Here is a 16,012-nt window from a genome sequence, read left to right as displayed (position 1 = left end):
GTAGCGAACACATACATTAGATACAGTTTATTAGTGAAAAGACGTTTATATAATTACATTAGCTGACAGGTCAAAATCTCTTCATAAATTCAATTGCCTCAAAATCTCAGACGCTAGTTCTTTGTACATCCAGGTATTACCTGAAACCTTTTTGAAATGTACACCTGCCAAACCCACAATACGAACTTTGACAATATGAATTTCGAACTTGACGGGTGGTTTTTCCTTATTACTGACCAGCTCTTCTTGTTCATTTTCCAATTTGTTCATATCCTGAGCCATGGAAGTTGTCAGTATGTCCTCTTGATGCATAGACTCCAAAGATTGTGACGACAAATCGTCCGAAGCTGTTGGACGAGGTGATGACGTCATAGATAAGTTTCTTTCATGATTGGCTGACATTGGTGTCGATGGCATACCAGGTTGAGTGTACTTCATGGATCCTTGACGTCTTATCGATCCGTGACGAGAGCCGGATCTTCTATGAATGACATCTGCAGCGGCCGCTGGCTGAAGGAATTGCTGCTGCTGTTGAGCGGCAGGAGCACCCTCTGCAATGCCATGAGTTACTGGGTTAGAGAATTTCAGCACACAAACAAATCCACCTTTCACTTCCTTAAAGTCAATATGCATCTTCTTCAAAACAAACATAATCTTGTATCTGACAATTGGCAGTGGTTTGGAGGATGTTGTTTGAACAGAGAAGAAACCTTTGAGGAATAATGAACGTGGGTAATCGATAGAAGGCATAGATCCGGGAGGCGCTTTTGAAGCCTCTTGTAAAATTTGTTCATCTGTAAGTTCTCCATCTCTTGACTTTGAAACAGTAGCATCGTCGATATTTGAATAGCCTGTACTTCCTCCTGTGGTCCGGACCATATCGGTGGCACCACTAGTACTTGCATCAGTACCATTATTGTAGCTTCTATTATCATCATTGTACTCCAAGAAGCCATTTTCGTCGTAGTCTCTTGGTGCTACAGCCGCTGGAACTGGCGGTCTCATAAACTTCAAGGATTCACGACGAGCATGACCCACGGATTTAGCTCTAGCACTTGGATGCAGCTTACGTCCTTTAGTAACGTTTAATGGCGGTAGTGGTTTACTTTCATCTTGAGGAAAGGAATCATCACCATTAAACTGCTCATCAGCCTGAGCGGACGAAGTCGAGGAATCAGCGACATTTAGCTTTGCCATGTCGCGTTCAACTAGCTTTTCACGCTGCTGTTGTACCATGGACTCCGCGTTCATAGGTAGAGCTGGAAGATCAGCATGCTGTTTTTGTGAGGCCGACCTCATCGGGGTGTTTAATATCTTTCTGTGATCAGCATTCGAAGCGGGTCCATAAGAGCCAATTTTGACAGATGCAGGTGTGCACTCTGAAATGGCACGAGAGTGAGTCTTCGGTACGCGTTTCCCTCCATCTTCTGCAGATATCTGTATCTGAGGTGGTTGAAGATTTTGAGGTCTTGGTTGTTGATTTGGTGAAGATTGTTCACCGTGATGCTGAGCGCGACGCTGTGATAGTTTTCTGAATATATTGCCAAATTTAGGTTTATCTGTTGTTTCCAAAGGTATGGGAGAGCTGCTGCGCTGTTGATAGTCGTTAACTTGAGGAATTGGAGACAGGACCAAATCTGGTTCTCTACCTGACTCAATTCCTTTCTTAGTAGTTGGTGATGTATGTGCTTGTTCTGGAATTGCTAGTCTAGGCGGTACTAAAACTTGCAATGGTCTTTGCTTCCCACCACTGGAGGGAGTGGTAATTGGAGGAGATACTAATGGCGCAGCCACCCCGCTTCTTTCTTCTTTATGCACATCATTTGAAACTTGAGGTATTGCCTCTGATGCAGAAGGATTAGGTTGAGCATGTTCAATTTGAATGGGCTTCTCCAATTTGAGTTGTTCCTGTTGTTGCTGCTGCTGCTGTTGTTGTTGTTGTTGTTGTTGTTGTTGTTGTTGTTGTTGTTGTTGTGAAGCGGCTGTCTGTTGCTTTCTTTGAAACTTGGCTAATTTACGTCTTAGCATCTCGTCAACAAGGTAATATATGGATAGTAATGGATGATAAGCCCTTGTTGGATCCTGGAATGTATCCCTTGAATACGAGTGACCCTGTTGTCTGTCCAAGTTAGTGATATCGCCACCTGTGGGACTGTTCAAATCACCACTAGTACTGCGTACGTTCAGGTTAGCTAAAGACGCCCAGTAAAGTTTAGAGAGATGAACATAACTATCCTCTGAGATTATCATATGCAAAAACTTCATTGTCTCATCGATATCATCGATAAATTCCAGGCGGAACATCTCTTTGACAACTTTCATGTCCAACATCTCTGGGGTTAGAGGAATACGATTGGGCACATACGAAGGAGGTGGACCATCATAACCTCTTACCATCCAATGATGTTCCACAACCTGCTTCAAGCTTGCTCTTCTGTGCGGGTCTACCACTAACATCTTAGATAACAACGAGATGACTTCTATCGATAAATGTTGGGGATACTCTACTTTACCTTGCTTGATTTTTTCATGTAGTACACTTGAATTCTCGTCATCAAAGGGAACTTTACCGCAAACCAACACGTATAAAACCACACCAAAAGACCATACATCTACTTCAGGCCCGGTATAAGGCGAGGCCTTCAGGAGTTCAGGTGCTGCAAAATATAACGAGCCACAAAATGTGTGCAATTGTTTGGATTTATCAAAAAGATTCGATAGCCCAAAATCTATAATCTTAATCTCACCCGACGTAGATATCATGATATTTTCAATCTTCAAATCTCTATGAACAATATTATTGGCATGCAAATATTGTAAAGCACTAGCAATACCTCTAGTAAATTTCCTTGCATGATGTTCCCTCAAAGAACCATGCTGAATAATATAATCCAGCAACTGACCACCAGAAACGTACTCAAATAGCATGTAAAAGTGATTTGACATTGTACACATCTCGAAAAGACGGCATATGTGCGGATGGTATAATATTTGTCCCAAAGAAGCTTCTCTAATAGTTCTCTTGTCCCTTGATATCTCTTTTTCCAATTTCTTTTGCCTCTCCAAAATCTCTTCCTCTTTTTTGGGAGGAGGTAAGGACTGCTCCTTATGTAAGAAAGCATTTGTAGCCCTATTAACAATCTTTATCGCACAAACCTCCTTTGTATAACGATGTTTCGCCAGTTTAACTTTTCCCATAGAGCCTGCACCAACAGTTTCCAAGAAATCCCATTCTCCGAGCGATTTACGATGAAACTGTTTTAATTCTGTGCCGCTAGGCCTGCCACTTTTCTGTCCCTGACGAGTCTTCACTTCACCAGTACCGTCAGAAACGTCGACTGGAGGCATTAGGGGAGCCTGCTCATTTTGACTTTTGCTCCCCATCATCCTAGCGGTAGCAGGTGCTACTTCTCCTCCCATCCTGAACTGCGTATTGACATGGTAATCGTTCGTGCTGGGCATCTTGAACCGCAGATATTGCTCCAGTAAACCGTATTTTCAGCAGTTTTGCCCACAACCACCTGTCCTATTGGTCAATTGGGTTCCACAGGTATCTAATAAGCTCTCGATACCTGCTGAAATCGATTATGAGCTTAAAAATATTCTCATTAAGATTGTAAACTACCTTATTATTATTGATTCCCTCCCTTTTATGGCGTTCACGCCGGGTATTTTGAAAAATCATGCCAAACGGCTTAACTATGTACAATTCGAGAATAATAAGCTTGAATAAACCAGTTTAGCCAAATTTCGTAGTGTTGAGAGCTGGTTTAGAAACTGATGAAGAGATCTGGGAGACACGATAGCGCTTCTGAGGAAGATCTCGAAGAAACGTCAAATTGGGAGGCTTTTTTGGGCGAGGAAACGTTGAATCAGTTACAGAAAGCGAGTCATGGTGGTTTGGCAACGGCGCTGTTGCAGGAGGAACCGTTTGCAAGGTCTTTGTTATCTAGTTGGCATTATCAGTATGTGATATCGTGGCTGTATAAGGTTGCGGATTCGTACGTGACCGTGAATTGGGTAGAGGGGTTTAAACCTATGTGGAGAAATATCAAGTTTGATGAATTCTTGTTGTTAGAGGACTTGAGAACAGTTGATAAATTGGGTCTCTTGGGTGAGCATGATGAAGGGTCGCTATATCGAGCCATTAGGTTGCAATTGTTGAAACAGATGACGAACCACAAGGCGAATAAATTACAAGACTGGGATGCTGTGTTGAATCATCAATTAGGCACGAACACGAATTTCCACGAACTGTCGGTTTTTGACCAATTGGAGACAATATACCGTGTTATCAAGATTATAGAGTCCAAGAGCCTTGTGTTTAAAAATTACTTGTCAAGTAATTTGGACTTGTTCCAATTCGCCGAGTATACACTGGACGAAAACCGTTCACTTTTGGTTCTGCCAAATGTCGGTGTAGTTGTTGAAAAGACTTTGGCAAGACCAGAGGAAATTAGCTTACACGTACCAGTGAAATTGGAGAATTGCACGGTAAAATACTGGGATGAGAAAACGCAAGTGGTTGAACTGATTCATCTGGATTACTCTAATGCAATTCAGGATTACTTAGAGTCATTTAAAGTGCAATATAATGTGCTGACCAAGGGCTGGAACGAGTTTCTGGAATGGTATGCACGTGAACCAAATATGATAGACTTCGACGAATGGATACCGATCTACGCTGAGCATCAATTGCACGTTAATCGTCTGATTGCACACAGAGAGAAAGAACGGTCAATGGCCGAACTACTGGTGACTCGCAAGAGGTCGTCTAGACTCGTAGCACGCGAAGAAGAGACCAGACGCAGGGACCTAGAGAATAAGTGGTACGAAAAACTGGATGATAGAGACTTCTTCCTCAGAACTCGCGCCAAAGTGGTTGCCAAGCAATTAAAGCGAATCAAAGACTCCTTATGGAGCCAAGTATGGCAAAATTTCGAAACAGACCTGAAAGAACTAAAAGTACAAAAGAGACACGAACTTGGGGAACCGGAGCAACCAGCTAGGGATGACGAGCTCACCAAGCTGGACTTGCAAGTGATACAAGACGGACCTCGATTCACTAAACGTATCATACCGTCGCCAGCAGCGAGAGCCAAGATCACCACGCCCACAGAGATGCCCTCCGAGCTTTGTGTCGACCAGCAAGAGCTCGATGAACTTGAAAGCTTTGGTATAGCTATCAATGGCGAACACCCGGACGATAGAAGCTGGGTCTTCCATTGTCCTAACGAGCCAGAAATACCACCACTTGTAATTACTAACATTGACGAAGAAGAGGCTGCGTCTCAAACACACGACAATTTACTAAGCAAGCCGATCATTCGCTGTGATATGTGCCTCCAATGGCAGCATTGGGACTGTGCTCAGCAAGATTTAGCTTATCAGCCAGCGCATAGAGACTATGCCATCGTACAACTTGGTAACTACGCCGCCAGCCGGCGCTCAAGCCGCAAACAGCCACAAGAACAAGTGTACACACCACCCGTTGATAAGGTTCCGCCGATCGCAGACTCACCAGCGTTCATATGTCGCTATTGTGCAAGTGATGCCGAGACCCAACTACGTTCTCAATTTGCACAAGAGCTACAGGCCTCGAGACTCAACGCAAAACGCCAACAAGAAGAACTCGAACGAAAGAGACTACTTAAAGAGCATAAGAAGCAGCAACAACAGCTGGAGCTTGAGACTCCATCACATGAGTTGCACATGCCCTTCACGTGAACTACTTGGACGGCGATTTTCCATCACGAACCTCTTCGGAAAGGCCTCGCTGGGCATCATCGGATTTCAACAACATATATAAGATGCGCATGAGGTTTGAAACGATCTGTATCTTGTTCGTTTGTATCTTCTGTAGTTTGTAAGCCACGAATCTGTAATTTGGTGAAAAAGCGATGCTTATGAGTACTGTGATAGTACAGGACCGAGTGCTAAAGCGTGGCCTTACACTACTGGAAGGTCGTTCGTCTGATCCTGACATGGGAAATATGAAGCAGGAAACGCAGTCGGTTACACCGTCGATGAGTTCGGTGATGTCTCAGATCCGCAAATGTGTTGTGGGTGATGAGGTATATTCATCGGAGGATGAATTAGAACCTCTGCAAGAGCTGGGAATGAAGAGGAAACTCTCAGAGGAGACTACAACAACTTTAAGTACTATGGCGAGTGATGAGTCCCATCCTTTGGCTGTAGCAAGTGTCGGAGAGAGACCGGATTCCCCTCAGCCGGTTTTCAAAAGCCTGAACATGATAGACCTCGATTTGGAGTGTGAATGGACCGTGGAAGATATTGTACAACGTTATAGACCAGTTTATGAGAGAAGAGTACGACGTTCCTCCGTGGATTTTGAGATTAATCGCGATAGGCGTAACAGTCAAACAAGACTCTACAGCGATCGGGTTGAATTGGAACAATGGCCATCTGCTGAAGAGAACCCAGTGGTGCAGGACTCGCATGAACTGGTAGTACCGAACCGCAGAACCCGTCAGAGGTCTTTAAATCCAAATTTCTTTAAACTTTACGCTATGGAAATGTCCTGTAAGAACAACAGACTACTTCCTGACATAAACGTCGATGAACAAATCCTTTCGCGACTGAGCTATAAGGAAATTCAAGCACTTGACATCCAGGCTAGTCTCACCGAGCAGGAGCATGTAACTGCTGATGGAATCCGTTTAGCACTCGTTACTCGCAAGAAACTATGGTCAGATATGGTTCCCGAACAAAGACAGGACCTGTTCGGCGAATCGGTACCCTGGAACCTCAAATTTGTAGCTCACGAGGACCAGCCATCAGAGGAGACTAAAGAAAGCTCACTCGTACGAGTGGAATCTGACCTAAAACCGTGGTTATTTGACGATAATCTAGTACACAACAAAATGCTAAAACCATGTGGTAAACTGCGACTGGGGGCCTCTCCAGCAACCGGCGAAATCCAATACGTGGTTAAAGGCTGGTGTGACAAGAGATTTGCCCCATTGACCTAATAATGACACTTAATGACTACTTTAGCATGACTCTATAGACTTTGACTATCTTACTATAGTGATCCGTCGCTTGCGATAAGAAGCCCTTATAGTAACAGGGGCCGTCTATAATAAATACCACTAAGAACTGCAAGATACGCTCGTGATAAGCCGTTAGAATGCCCATGCAGAGGTTTAACGTATCGTATGTCGAAGTTATCAAGAATGGTAGCACAGTGGCGAGTTGTTTCCAAGCGGTAGAACCTGCTCAAGGTTCGTCGAAGTATGGGTCGCTTGGAGACTCAGTAGCGACACCTCAGTTGTTCCATAAGCTCACGGATGACATGGTTCTGCCTAAAGTGGTCCCTATTGAGGGAAATAAGGTGACCAAAGTTTCTCTGCACCTAATAGATGGGTATGATTGTTATTACACTACAACGATGGCGAATGAACAATTGAAGGTGTTCGTGTGCTTCACGAGGACTGTAATACCCAAGATCCTGCCCATTAGACTGTTGAGTGAGTTAAAGGGGCAAGAAGAAGCTCTGAACTCCGATGATGAGCTGAGCATGAAAGTTGGAGAGATTTTAGATGCGTTCCACGAGGAACTGAGATCCTACAGCAATGAAAATGGAACTGAGAGTGGAGAAGCGGCAGAGAATGATTTACAAGATATTGTCCAGGTGATGAACGACAATATCGACAAGTTTTTGCAGAGACAGGAGCGAATCTCGCTGCTTGTGGATAAGACTTCGCAATTAAACAGCAATAGTAACACGTTTAAGAGGAAAGCTACTCGAATAAAGCAGCGGATGTGGTGGCATAGGGTGAAGAACATCACCCTGTTGGTGTTTGCCGTTATACTTTTCGTGAGTGCAATAGTACTATTGTTTCTGCTGGAGCATAATTAGTATGATATATAATATTCTATAGGTCATTGTCGTGGTCTCTTGAAGTTATCATTTTCAGCTTCTTGTTTTTCTTCTCCCTCTTCTTCTTGTTGTTCTTGTTCATCATCATCTTGTTCTTCGTCTTCAGTATCGTTAGCTTGTACTTTCCCGTTATCGCCAGAGAACTTTAAACTCCTCTTCAAATCCAAGTCTTCTTGGTAGGCGATCATCTTGCTGTTTATTATCGATTTAAACCCACCGAAGCCAATTTTATCTAATGCATCGTAAACGTCATTCACATTACAACTTTTCCTATCATTTTCTTTGGCAATCTCCCTAGCGTACATGAACAAATGACTCACAAACACTGTAGAGCTCCTTTGCAAGGCCAGTGCCGTATCCTTATTCAACAGTATCTTCCTTTCGGCATCGGCATTAACTTCTTTTGCCATATGCGTTATAACACTTCTTGGGAACAACAAATCGTGGATAGTAACGCTTTCCTGCTCCTTGATATAGGAAGTCGTTGGGTAGTTTCCCTGGGCATCTTTCCTCCAACCTTTTGGTGGCATCTTAATCCTCCAAACCCGTCAAACTTAACTAAAATCGACACTTCAAACTTGCCAGAAAAGGTCTACCAGCAACCAAAATCTTACAAAGCTTTCAGTGAAACCAATATGACCAGTAATGAATTGCGATTGAGCTCAAAGTTGTTCAATTGATATGGTCTTTCAAACGTGTGAAGCGACGGTAATATTCAAACCTTATACCATTTTTTTCAGATGCTCATCGATTTTATTCAGATATTGTCGAATTAGTAAATTCAGATCCTTTGAGCTCGAATATTGTCTAGTTTGTGATGCTGAGAGCTGCTTTGACTAAGATCAAATCGAGATTTGCCAGTGCGGGCTCTTCGTGGATCAATCCCGAGGATTATAACGTTGTTAAAGAGGGAAAAGCTGAAATTCTGTTCCCAAAGGCAGAAACTGTATTCTGCAACCCTGTTCAAGAGTTCAATAGAGACCTGAGTGTTTGTTGTATCAAGGCATGGGACAATTTGTACGGTGGTCAAACAAAAATTGGGAGAAAGAGTAAGAGTAACAGTAGGAAGCGCAGTAACACTGGAGAAGATGACGGCACATGTGAGAAACGCCGCAAATTGGATGATAAGAGTGCCGAACGCAATGTTCCATCTTATATGAGAATACTAGAAGCCCTATCAGCGACTGGTCTTCGTGCTATTCGTTATGCGCACGAAATTCCTCATGTGAAAGAGATTGTTGCCAATGACCTACTACCTGAGGCTATTGAATCTATCAAGCGTAATGTACAGTTTAACGGAGTGGAGAATATTGTGAAGCCCAACTTGGACGACGCCAATGTGCTCATGTATCGTAACAAGTCGGAAAACGTCAAATATCATGTCATTGACCTTGATCCCTACGGTACAGTTACACCTTTTGTCGATGCAGCTTTGCAGTCTATTGAGGAAAATGGGCTCATGTTGGTTACTTGCACAGATTTGTCTGTATTGGCCGGTAATGGGTATCCAGAGAAATGTTTTGCCCTATATGGTGGTGTCAACATGGTATCTCACGAGTCTACACACGAAAGCGCATTGAGATTGGTATTAAACTTACTAAGTCAGAGTGCAGCCAAGTATAAGAAGACCGTTGAGCCCTTACTTTGCTTGAGCATTGATTTTTACGTACGTGTCTTTGTTAAAGTGAAGACAAGCCCAATTGAAGTGAAGAATTTACAGAGCAAGACGATGACCACCTACCATTGTTCCCAATGTGGATCATACCACAATCAGCCCTTAGGTAGAGCCACTGAGCGTCTCAACAATAAGCAGAAGAAGTCCATCAAATACTCCGTTGCGCAAGGTCCACCAGTGGATTCTAAATGTAAATTTTGCGGCGGTACGTACCATCTCGCAGGACCCATGTATGGCGCACCACTGCATAACCAGGAGTTCATCGATGAAGTTTTGCGTATCAACCGTGAAGAACATACTGACGACACCTACGGTACCCGTAAGAGAATTGAAGGTATGCTAACGTTAGCCAAAAGTGAAATTCCCGATGCACCATTCTATTTTAGTCCAAATCACATCTCATCAATCTTAAAGCTACAAGTTCCTCCACTAAAGCGCGTAGTTGCCGGTCTGGGCTCTCTGGGCTACGACTGTTCCCTCACACACGCTCAGCCATCATCTCTCAAGACCAATGCCCCCTGGGAAGCAATTTGGTACGTAATGAAACAGTGTGAGGAACAGAAAGATTTACAAAAGATGAACCAAAACTCTACAGGTTACAAGATTCTGAGTACCGAAGACCGTTGGCTCTCCGACGAGAACCGCGAAGCATTCAAGAAGTTGTCGTTCGAACCTAACGAACAAAGTGGTCAAGTAGAAAAACTCAGAAAGCTCAAGATAGTCAGATACCAGGAAAATCCATCCAAGAATTGGGGCCCAAAGGCTCGTCCCAACACCAAATAAATCACAGTGTAATAAATAGATCATAATAAATCATTAATTCTTGAATATTGTTACTTAAACCCTAGTTGGCCGACATAAAGTGCTTGATAGCAAATGGCCATCCCAAACAACCAGCTAAAAATCCACCCCATCCTAATATAGCAGGCGTTAGTCTCTTAGCCTCACTGACTGCCCATGACTGACTATTATGATTTCTGCTAGTAGCACGAGCAGCTGCAGCAGCCGATCTTAGAACCTGTGTGTAAAACATTGTATTTTATATAATTATTGTGATTGTTTGTAGTATGCTAGGACAGAGAAGGCCCAACCACTGCCTTAAGATCATCCCTAGTCGTGCCTTTTATATAAACGATCCCTGACTGAAAAGAAACCATTTGCGGAACCAAGAAATAAGACCATTACTCATCTGGGGACAGAATATCTCACCATATTGGGGACACTAAGATACGATTTAATGGCTCGATAAGATGAGATAAATCACCCCACAAAGCTTGAATTCTGACCTCCTTTGGCTGTAAGTGGCATTGGTTTTTTTTTATTGCAGCGCGATAACTCCTAGTCCATCAGGTGAAAAATACTGCCAAAGACAATAGTTCATGCGGGAACGTAAATCCCTTCTCAGTGGTTTGATTAGAGATCCTCGAGGTCTTCTTGATCTTCCTTTCTATCAAGTGAGGAGTGTAGCTTCTTCTCCTTGATGATTGAGAAACTTACTAATGTGAGAATTGAGCAAATGAAGCAGAAAAGGAAAGTGTTCTTGCAGGCCTTGTGGTAGCATTCTAGTAGTGTTTGGCGTATGAAGTCTGGCGCACTGTGATGGACCCATTCGGAGGATTCGGAGGCTTTGTCTATAATCTTGAGAAGTTCTTCTTTTGGGTGTTCTTTTGAAATGTAGCGTAAGACATAACGTGTGGTGAGTTTGCTGAGAGATTCGCGGAAGATAGCTCCACCGATGGAGACTCCGAGTGTGCAGCCTGCTGATCTGAATGCGTAGGAGATCGAGGTTGTGGCAGCTTGGTGCTCGTGTGGGACTGCAGCGATCATTGCGAGTAATGCGACTGTGATGAGGACTGAAGTGCCGACACCGGGTACAAGTAGTAGAATGTACTGTCTCCATGTTGGGATCTTTGGGTCAATGAGTAGGATTTGTAATTGGCCCAGAACGGCGACTGCGCAAAATATAAGTGAGAACCAGTAGTATTTGCGAGTCTTCTTCATGTAGTAGCCGGCACCTAGTGAACCAAATGCGACACTGAAGAAGTTGGGCATTAGTCTTTTCCCGACATCTGTTGGTGACATATTGAGCACACCAGAGAAGTAGATTGGCAAGTAATAACTTGTGGTCATTGTTGCCATCATGCAGAACCAGTTGCTTAAACTAGAACCTAAAACGCTGCGAATCGCCAGGAATCTTAACGGCAGAATTGGGTCCGCGGCAACTCGTAATTCCACATAGATGAATACGAGACAACTCAATAGTGATGAAATTAACATGAGGGCAAACGTTCTGGAACCATATGCGATTTCTTTACCTCCCAATGATGCGGTTAACAGGAACAGGACAAGGAATATAACCAAAGTCGAGGCGCCAAGCCAATCGATGGCTAAAAGTTTGCGCTTTATCGAGTTATCTTGGTTGCGAGTTGCCCTCTTGCTAGGTAGTTTTAGGTGTAGAATGATCACTAGAAGACTGATTGCAGACAATGGGACCTGAATTAAAAATGCCATTCTCCAACCACCTTTGTTATCACTAAACCATCCACCTACAATACCTCCACATGCAGTCCCCAGCCCATAAAAGACATTACAGATTCCCTGGTACATGGCTCGCTCTCTGAGAGGCACCAGATCAGTGATGGTAATAGAACTCATCGAAGTGAGACCACCGCCACCTACACCAGCGACAAACCTGGCGATTACAAGCCACCAGAAAGACTTGCTCAAGCCGCACATCAGGCAGCCGATCAAGAATGCTACATTGGTGAAGACCAATAGGCACTTACGTCCAAATATGTCAGAGACTTTCCCATATAGAGGTTGAAATGTTGCGCTCGAGAGTAAATACGATGTCGCAATCCATGAAACTTTTGACAATTGATTGAACTCAGATGCAACATGGGCTGAGGTGGTTGAGACGATAGTGTTGTCGATGGCCGCCAAGAATATCCCCAGATACATCGATAACATAATAACTCTCAACCTTGCACCAGATATCTCCTCCGCAGTAGAAACAGGACGCTCAGACTTGTTATCGCCATCATGAGGATCCGTGATGGATCCATAACCGTTGGCCACCTCTTCTTGCTGCCCAATCTCTTCAGCTACAAACCCGGGGAGATCAGTACTGGGATCCTGTAATATTTCAGGTTTAATTGGTAACAACAGACTAGCTTCAATGGGTTCAGCACTACTGGGTGCAACTAGTGGTCGCGTTTCTTCCAACATATCGTTTTTCTTCGCCTGTTGTAACTGTTTCTGTCTGGTGAACTCACGCAGTTTATTACGCTGCTTATCCTTCTTACCCATACTGGCTAACCCAATGTCCAAGCGCTTCAAATGATAGTACTTATAGGTCTCTTGAGCCAATTAATTATGTATGGTGATCCGAAATTTCCTGCGATGACTTGTTTTTCACAGTGTCTTTGAAATTTTGACTTATCAAAGACATTGATAGTCAAAATTGATAGTGGAATATTCCGAGAGATTGCCAAATCATGCCAATTTATTAGTTAAACGAGTATCTATTAATTAAAAACTGTATATAACATCAACTTGCGTCACGATCAGTTCAGAGATCCCACTTGGAGAAGTCTGGGATGTCGAGGTGGAAGAAAGGCATATTGGTACCTGTAGCTGCGTATATTTCTTGTGACTGTTGAAGCTGTGAAGATCCGCTACTGTCAGTTGTAAAATCGTCGGCTAGTGGTTTTGTAGTTTTGGCGATGTGATAGCTTGAATGACCTGCAATAATTGATTCATCGCTGTAAGATGCGTTCACCGTACCGAAACCCATACTTAGTAAACTTCTCTTGACCCATGAGGATATTATGCCTGTGAAATGAAACTCGACTTGTCTGTCAGCGTATTTGTGAACTGCTTTCCTCAAGTCAACTAAAGATTGGATTGCTGTAGAGTCGACTTGAACAACTTGTGAAAAATCTAGGCAGATTATCTTCAGTAAAGGTCTTTCATCTCTTGTATTGTCAATTGCAACGTCCTCGTCCTGCGATTCTATGTCGTTTTGATTTTTCTTGCCTAGTTTGAAAAATTTCTTTATTGATGGTGATATTTCCCATTCACCAGGATCGTTCCATGGACGATCAGATTTCTTCCTTAGGTGTAGCAATTGACCCCGTCTTGTGTGCTTCTTGATGTGGTCAAAGATGGTATCATAATGTCTTGAACAGTTGATATATGTGAAACTGTCACTCATTCTGTAAACAACGACACCTGGTGGTGGTGGGAGTATCTTAACATCGGGATTTAATTCACGATTGTAAGCGTATTGTTCGGCAACCCATTTAGAATGGAATTTGTAATTGGAACCAGAAGAAGCGCTGATAGCGCCCTTGTCAGCTTTCAAGCTCTTTGATTTTCCAACTGAACCTTCGATTTGATCATTAATACTGATGGCCTCAACATCTTCAACAACAGTTGGATTGATCACCTCGGCGACCTCAACACGGCCCAAAAATTGCCCAGCTGGGAATGCGTGTTTCAGCAATAGCATGGCACAGGACCAACACATGGCGAAATAGATACCGTTTTCAATCGATGAGAAAACGGTAATCAAGACCGTGACGATAAAGGCACAACAGTCCAGTGGGTTCATCTTCCAGAAATTCCATGTAGTCTTGTAAGAAGCTAGCAAATCGGAAACCGCATGAATGATAACAGCAGATAGTGTAGCAGAAGGAATAAAGAAGAAAGCATCAGTTAAACAGTAGATTGCCACCAAAACACAACAACCAGTGAAAACACCTGAGAAAGGTGTACGCACTTCGCACTTAGCCTTTAAGGCAGATCTCGAAAAAGATCCAGTAGCTGGATAAGCGTTGAAAAAAGTACCGATCAAGTTTGTAGCACCAATGGCGATCAATTCTTGGTCAGGGACAACTTTGTAGTCGTTAATTCTACCAAACGACTTTGAGATCGCAATATGCTCCAGTAGCAAAACAATGATGGATGCAGGGATATCAGGAGCCATCTTTGCGAGCAAACCTTCTGGGATCTTTGCGACACCGACATCTTCCAAACCGGATGGCACAGTACCAAGCACCTTGATGGGTCTATGTTCCTTGTCCTTATTTTTAGTGATACGCCATGAGATAGCGGTGAATACGATGATAATAACCGCATTTCTCATTGCATTTGAGTAAAAGTAGAAACGTTTCAAAATTCTTTGTTTCTTTGGACTGTGAGCTAGTTGCCTATCAGCAAGTTTAGGACCGTAAGTACCACACCACCATTTCCACAAGTATAGAAGGCATAAAGGAACCAATCCAAACACAGCGTCCAATTTAGTATCTGGCAAATGCTTTAAAGAGTCGATGACAACTTTGTAAGTGGAAGCTCTTGTGTTAACTTTGCTACTGTAACCCATTAAAGCGGGAACTTGACCCCATAAGATGTTGAAAGCAGAACCAGTCATGAAGCCGGCAACCGCATTCAAAGAGATAAGTTCAACCAGGAATCCCAATCTCAACAAACCAACACCTATGGCAACGATACCACATAGCAAAGACAGTGCAGTGGCGATAACTGGAGCAGTCACAATAGGATCATTCTCTGGATACTTGGCAGACACTTGAGCAATAACTTTGGCTGTTTGTAAAGACATAACAGCCACTGGTCCAATACAAACGTCCTTAGAGGTAGCAAACAGAGAATAAATGAAAGCTCCAATAAATGAGGAATACAACCCATATTGTGGAGGCAAAGAAGCAATTTGTGCGTATGACATCGACTGTGGCACTAACACGCAACCAACAGTGATACCGGCGACCAAATCCGCATAACCCCAAGTAAGATTGTAATGTGGGAACCATTTAACAATTGGGAACAAAGAATAGACATAGCTTCCAGCACTATTTAAAGTCAATTTTTCACGTATGAATTGGTTATAGTAATCTTTCACAGACACTGTAGACTCTTCGAAACCTGGAATATTTCCACCAATCGCCTCGGGACCTGGTGATCCATAGTATCTCACTTCGGTCTCCTTGACCAGATCTATTCCCTTCTTATTACCATAGTCGTCTTCCGATCCATTTACAGTAACTTCATTATCCTCTAACTGTTCATTGGCCTTGTATAAATCGTATTCAGCTTCCAAATCATCAAGCTTGAATGCGGAATCCGCAGGCACACTCTCAGCTTCACGGGTTCCCATTGTAGATCTCTGGTGAACTTCTAATGAGGGGCAGAACCAAGAGAAAATCAACTTAGAGATTCGGATAAATCAACCATCTTTAAATGTGCACATCTGCAATTCCAACCCCCCCCCCCCCCCCCACCATTGCAAAGCGAAAGCTCTTTGCTAGCTATGAACCGCATCGAAGCCTTCCTTACTAACTGTGGCGGCGTCTTTTTTCACCACTATGCTTGGTCTTTTTTCGCCGAGAATTAAAGTCAAAAGACACTTTGCCAAG

At 43.3% G+C, this 16,012-nt stretch overlaps 9 protein-coding genes across 9 annotated transcripts; 4 read left to right on the top strand and 5 right to left on the bottom strand.

The window, feature by feature from the left end:
• Positions 1 to 81: 81 nt before the first annotated feature.
• TDEL0F04060 (uncharacterized protein) lies at positions 82 to 3,462 on the bottom strand (the record flags this gene model as incomplete). The annotated part of the gene is made up of 1 exon (XM_003682380.1): positions 82 to 3,462. The coding sequence occupies one exon, from the start codon at positions 3,460 to 3,462 to the stop codon at positions 82 to 84; it is 3,381 nt and encodes a 1,126-aa protein (XP_003682428.1).
• A 318-nt stretch (positions 3,463 to 3,780) lies between these two features.
• Positions 3,781 to 5,727, top strand: IOC2 (Ioc2p; the record flags this gene model as incomplete). Its single annotated transcript, XM_003682379.1, has 1 exon — positions 3,781 to 5,727. The coding sequence occupies one exon, from the start codon at positions 3,781 to 3,783 to the stop codon at positions 5,725 to 5,727; it is 1,947 nt and encodes a 648-aa protein (XP_003682427.1).
• Positions 5,728 to 5,900: 173 nt separating this feature from the next.
• On the top strand, positions 5,901 to 6,992 carry GIS3 (Gis3p; the record flags this gene model as incomplete). The annotated part of the gene is made up of 1 exon (XM_003682378.1): positions 5,901 to 6,992. One exon carries the CDS (start codon positions 5,901 to 5,903, stop codon positions 6,990 to 6,992), a length of 1,092 nt encoding a protein of 363 aa, XP_003682426.1.
• A 164-nt stretch (positions 6,993 to 7,156) lies between these two features.
• NYV1 (Nyv1p) lies at positions 7,157 to 7,882 on the top strand (the record flags this gene model as incomplete). The annotated part of the gene is made up of 1 exon (XM_003682377.1): positions 7,157 to 7,882. The coding sequence occupies one exon, from the start codon at positions 7,157 to 7,159 to the stop codon at positions 7,880 to 7,882; it is 726 nt and encodes a 241-aa protein (XP_003682425.1).
• Positions 7,883 to 7,905: 23 nt separating this feature from the next.
• On the bottom strand, positions 7,906 to 8,433 carry DPB4 (DNA polymerase epsilon noncatalytic subunit; the record flags this gene model as incomplete). The annotated part of the gene is made up of 1 exon (XM_003682376.1): positions 7,906 to 8,433. One exon carries the CDS (start codon positions 8,431 to 8,433, stop codon positions 7,906 to 7,908), a length of 528 nt encoding a protein of 175 aa, XP_003682424.1.
• A 287-nt stretch (positions 8,434 to 8,720) lies between these two features.
• On the top strand, positions 8,721 to 10,361 carry TRM1 (tRNA (guanine26-N2)-dimethyltransferase; the record flags this gene model as incomplete). The annotated part of the gene is made up of 1 exon (XM_003682375.1): positions 8,721 to 10,361. One exon carries the CDS (start codon positions 8,721 to 8,723, stop codon positions 10,359 to 10,361), a length of 1,641 nt encoding a protein of 546 aa, XP_003682423.1.
• Positions 10,362 to 10,422: 61 nt separating this feature from the next.
• On the bottom strand, positions 10,423 to 10,611 carry COX26 (Cox26p; the record flags this gene model as incomplete). Its single annotated transcript, XM_003682374.1, has 1 exon — positions 10,423 to 10,611. The coding sequence occupies one exon, from the start codon at positions 10,609 to 10,611 to the stop codon at positions 10,423 to 10,425; it is 189 nt and encodes a 62-aa protein (XP_003682422.1).
• A 380-nt stretch (positions 10,612 to 10,991) lies between these two features.
• VBA4 (Vba4p) lies at positions 10,992 to 12,887 on the bottom strand (the record flags this gene model as incomplete). The annotated part of the gene is made up of 1 exon (XM_003682373.1): positions 10,992 to 12,887. One exon carries the CDS (start codon positions 12,885 to 12,887, stop codon positions 10,992 to 10,994), a length of 1,896 nt encoding a protein of 631 aa, XP_003682421.1.
• A 262-nt stretch (positions 12,888 to 13,149) lies between these two features.
• On the bottom strand, positions 13,150 to 15,753 carry SUL2 (sulfate permease; the record flags this gene model as incomplete). The annotated part of the gene is made up of 1 exon (XM_003682372.1): positions 13,150 to 15,753. One exon carries the CDS (start codon positions 15,751 to 15,753, stop codon positions 13,150 to 13,152), a length of 2,604 nt encoding a protein of 867 aa, XP_003682420.1.
• Between the last annotated feature and the right edge of the window lie 259 nt (positions 15,754 to 16,012).

Source organism: Torulaspora delbrueckii, chromosome 6, assembly GCF_000243375.1.
Source record: "Torulaspora delbrueckii CBS 1146 chromosome 6, complete genome".
In the NCBI taxonomy this organism is placed as follows: domain Eukaryota; kingdom Fungi; phylum Ascomycota; class Saccharomycetes; order Saccharomycetales; family Saccharomycetaceae; genus Torulaspora; species Torulaspora delbrueckii.
Note: the sequence above shows the minus strand (reverse complement) of the source record. Positions and strands in the feature narration are given on the sequence as shown.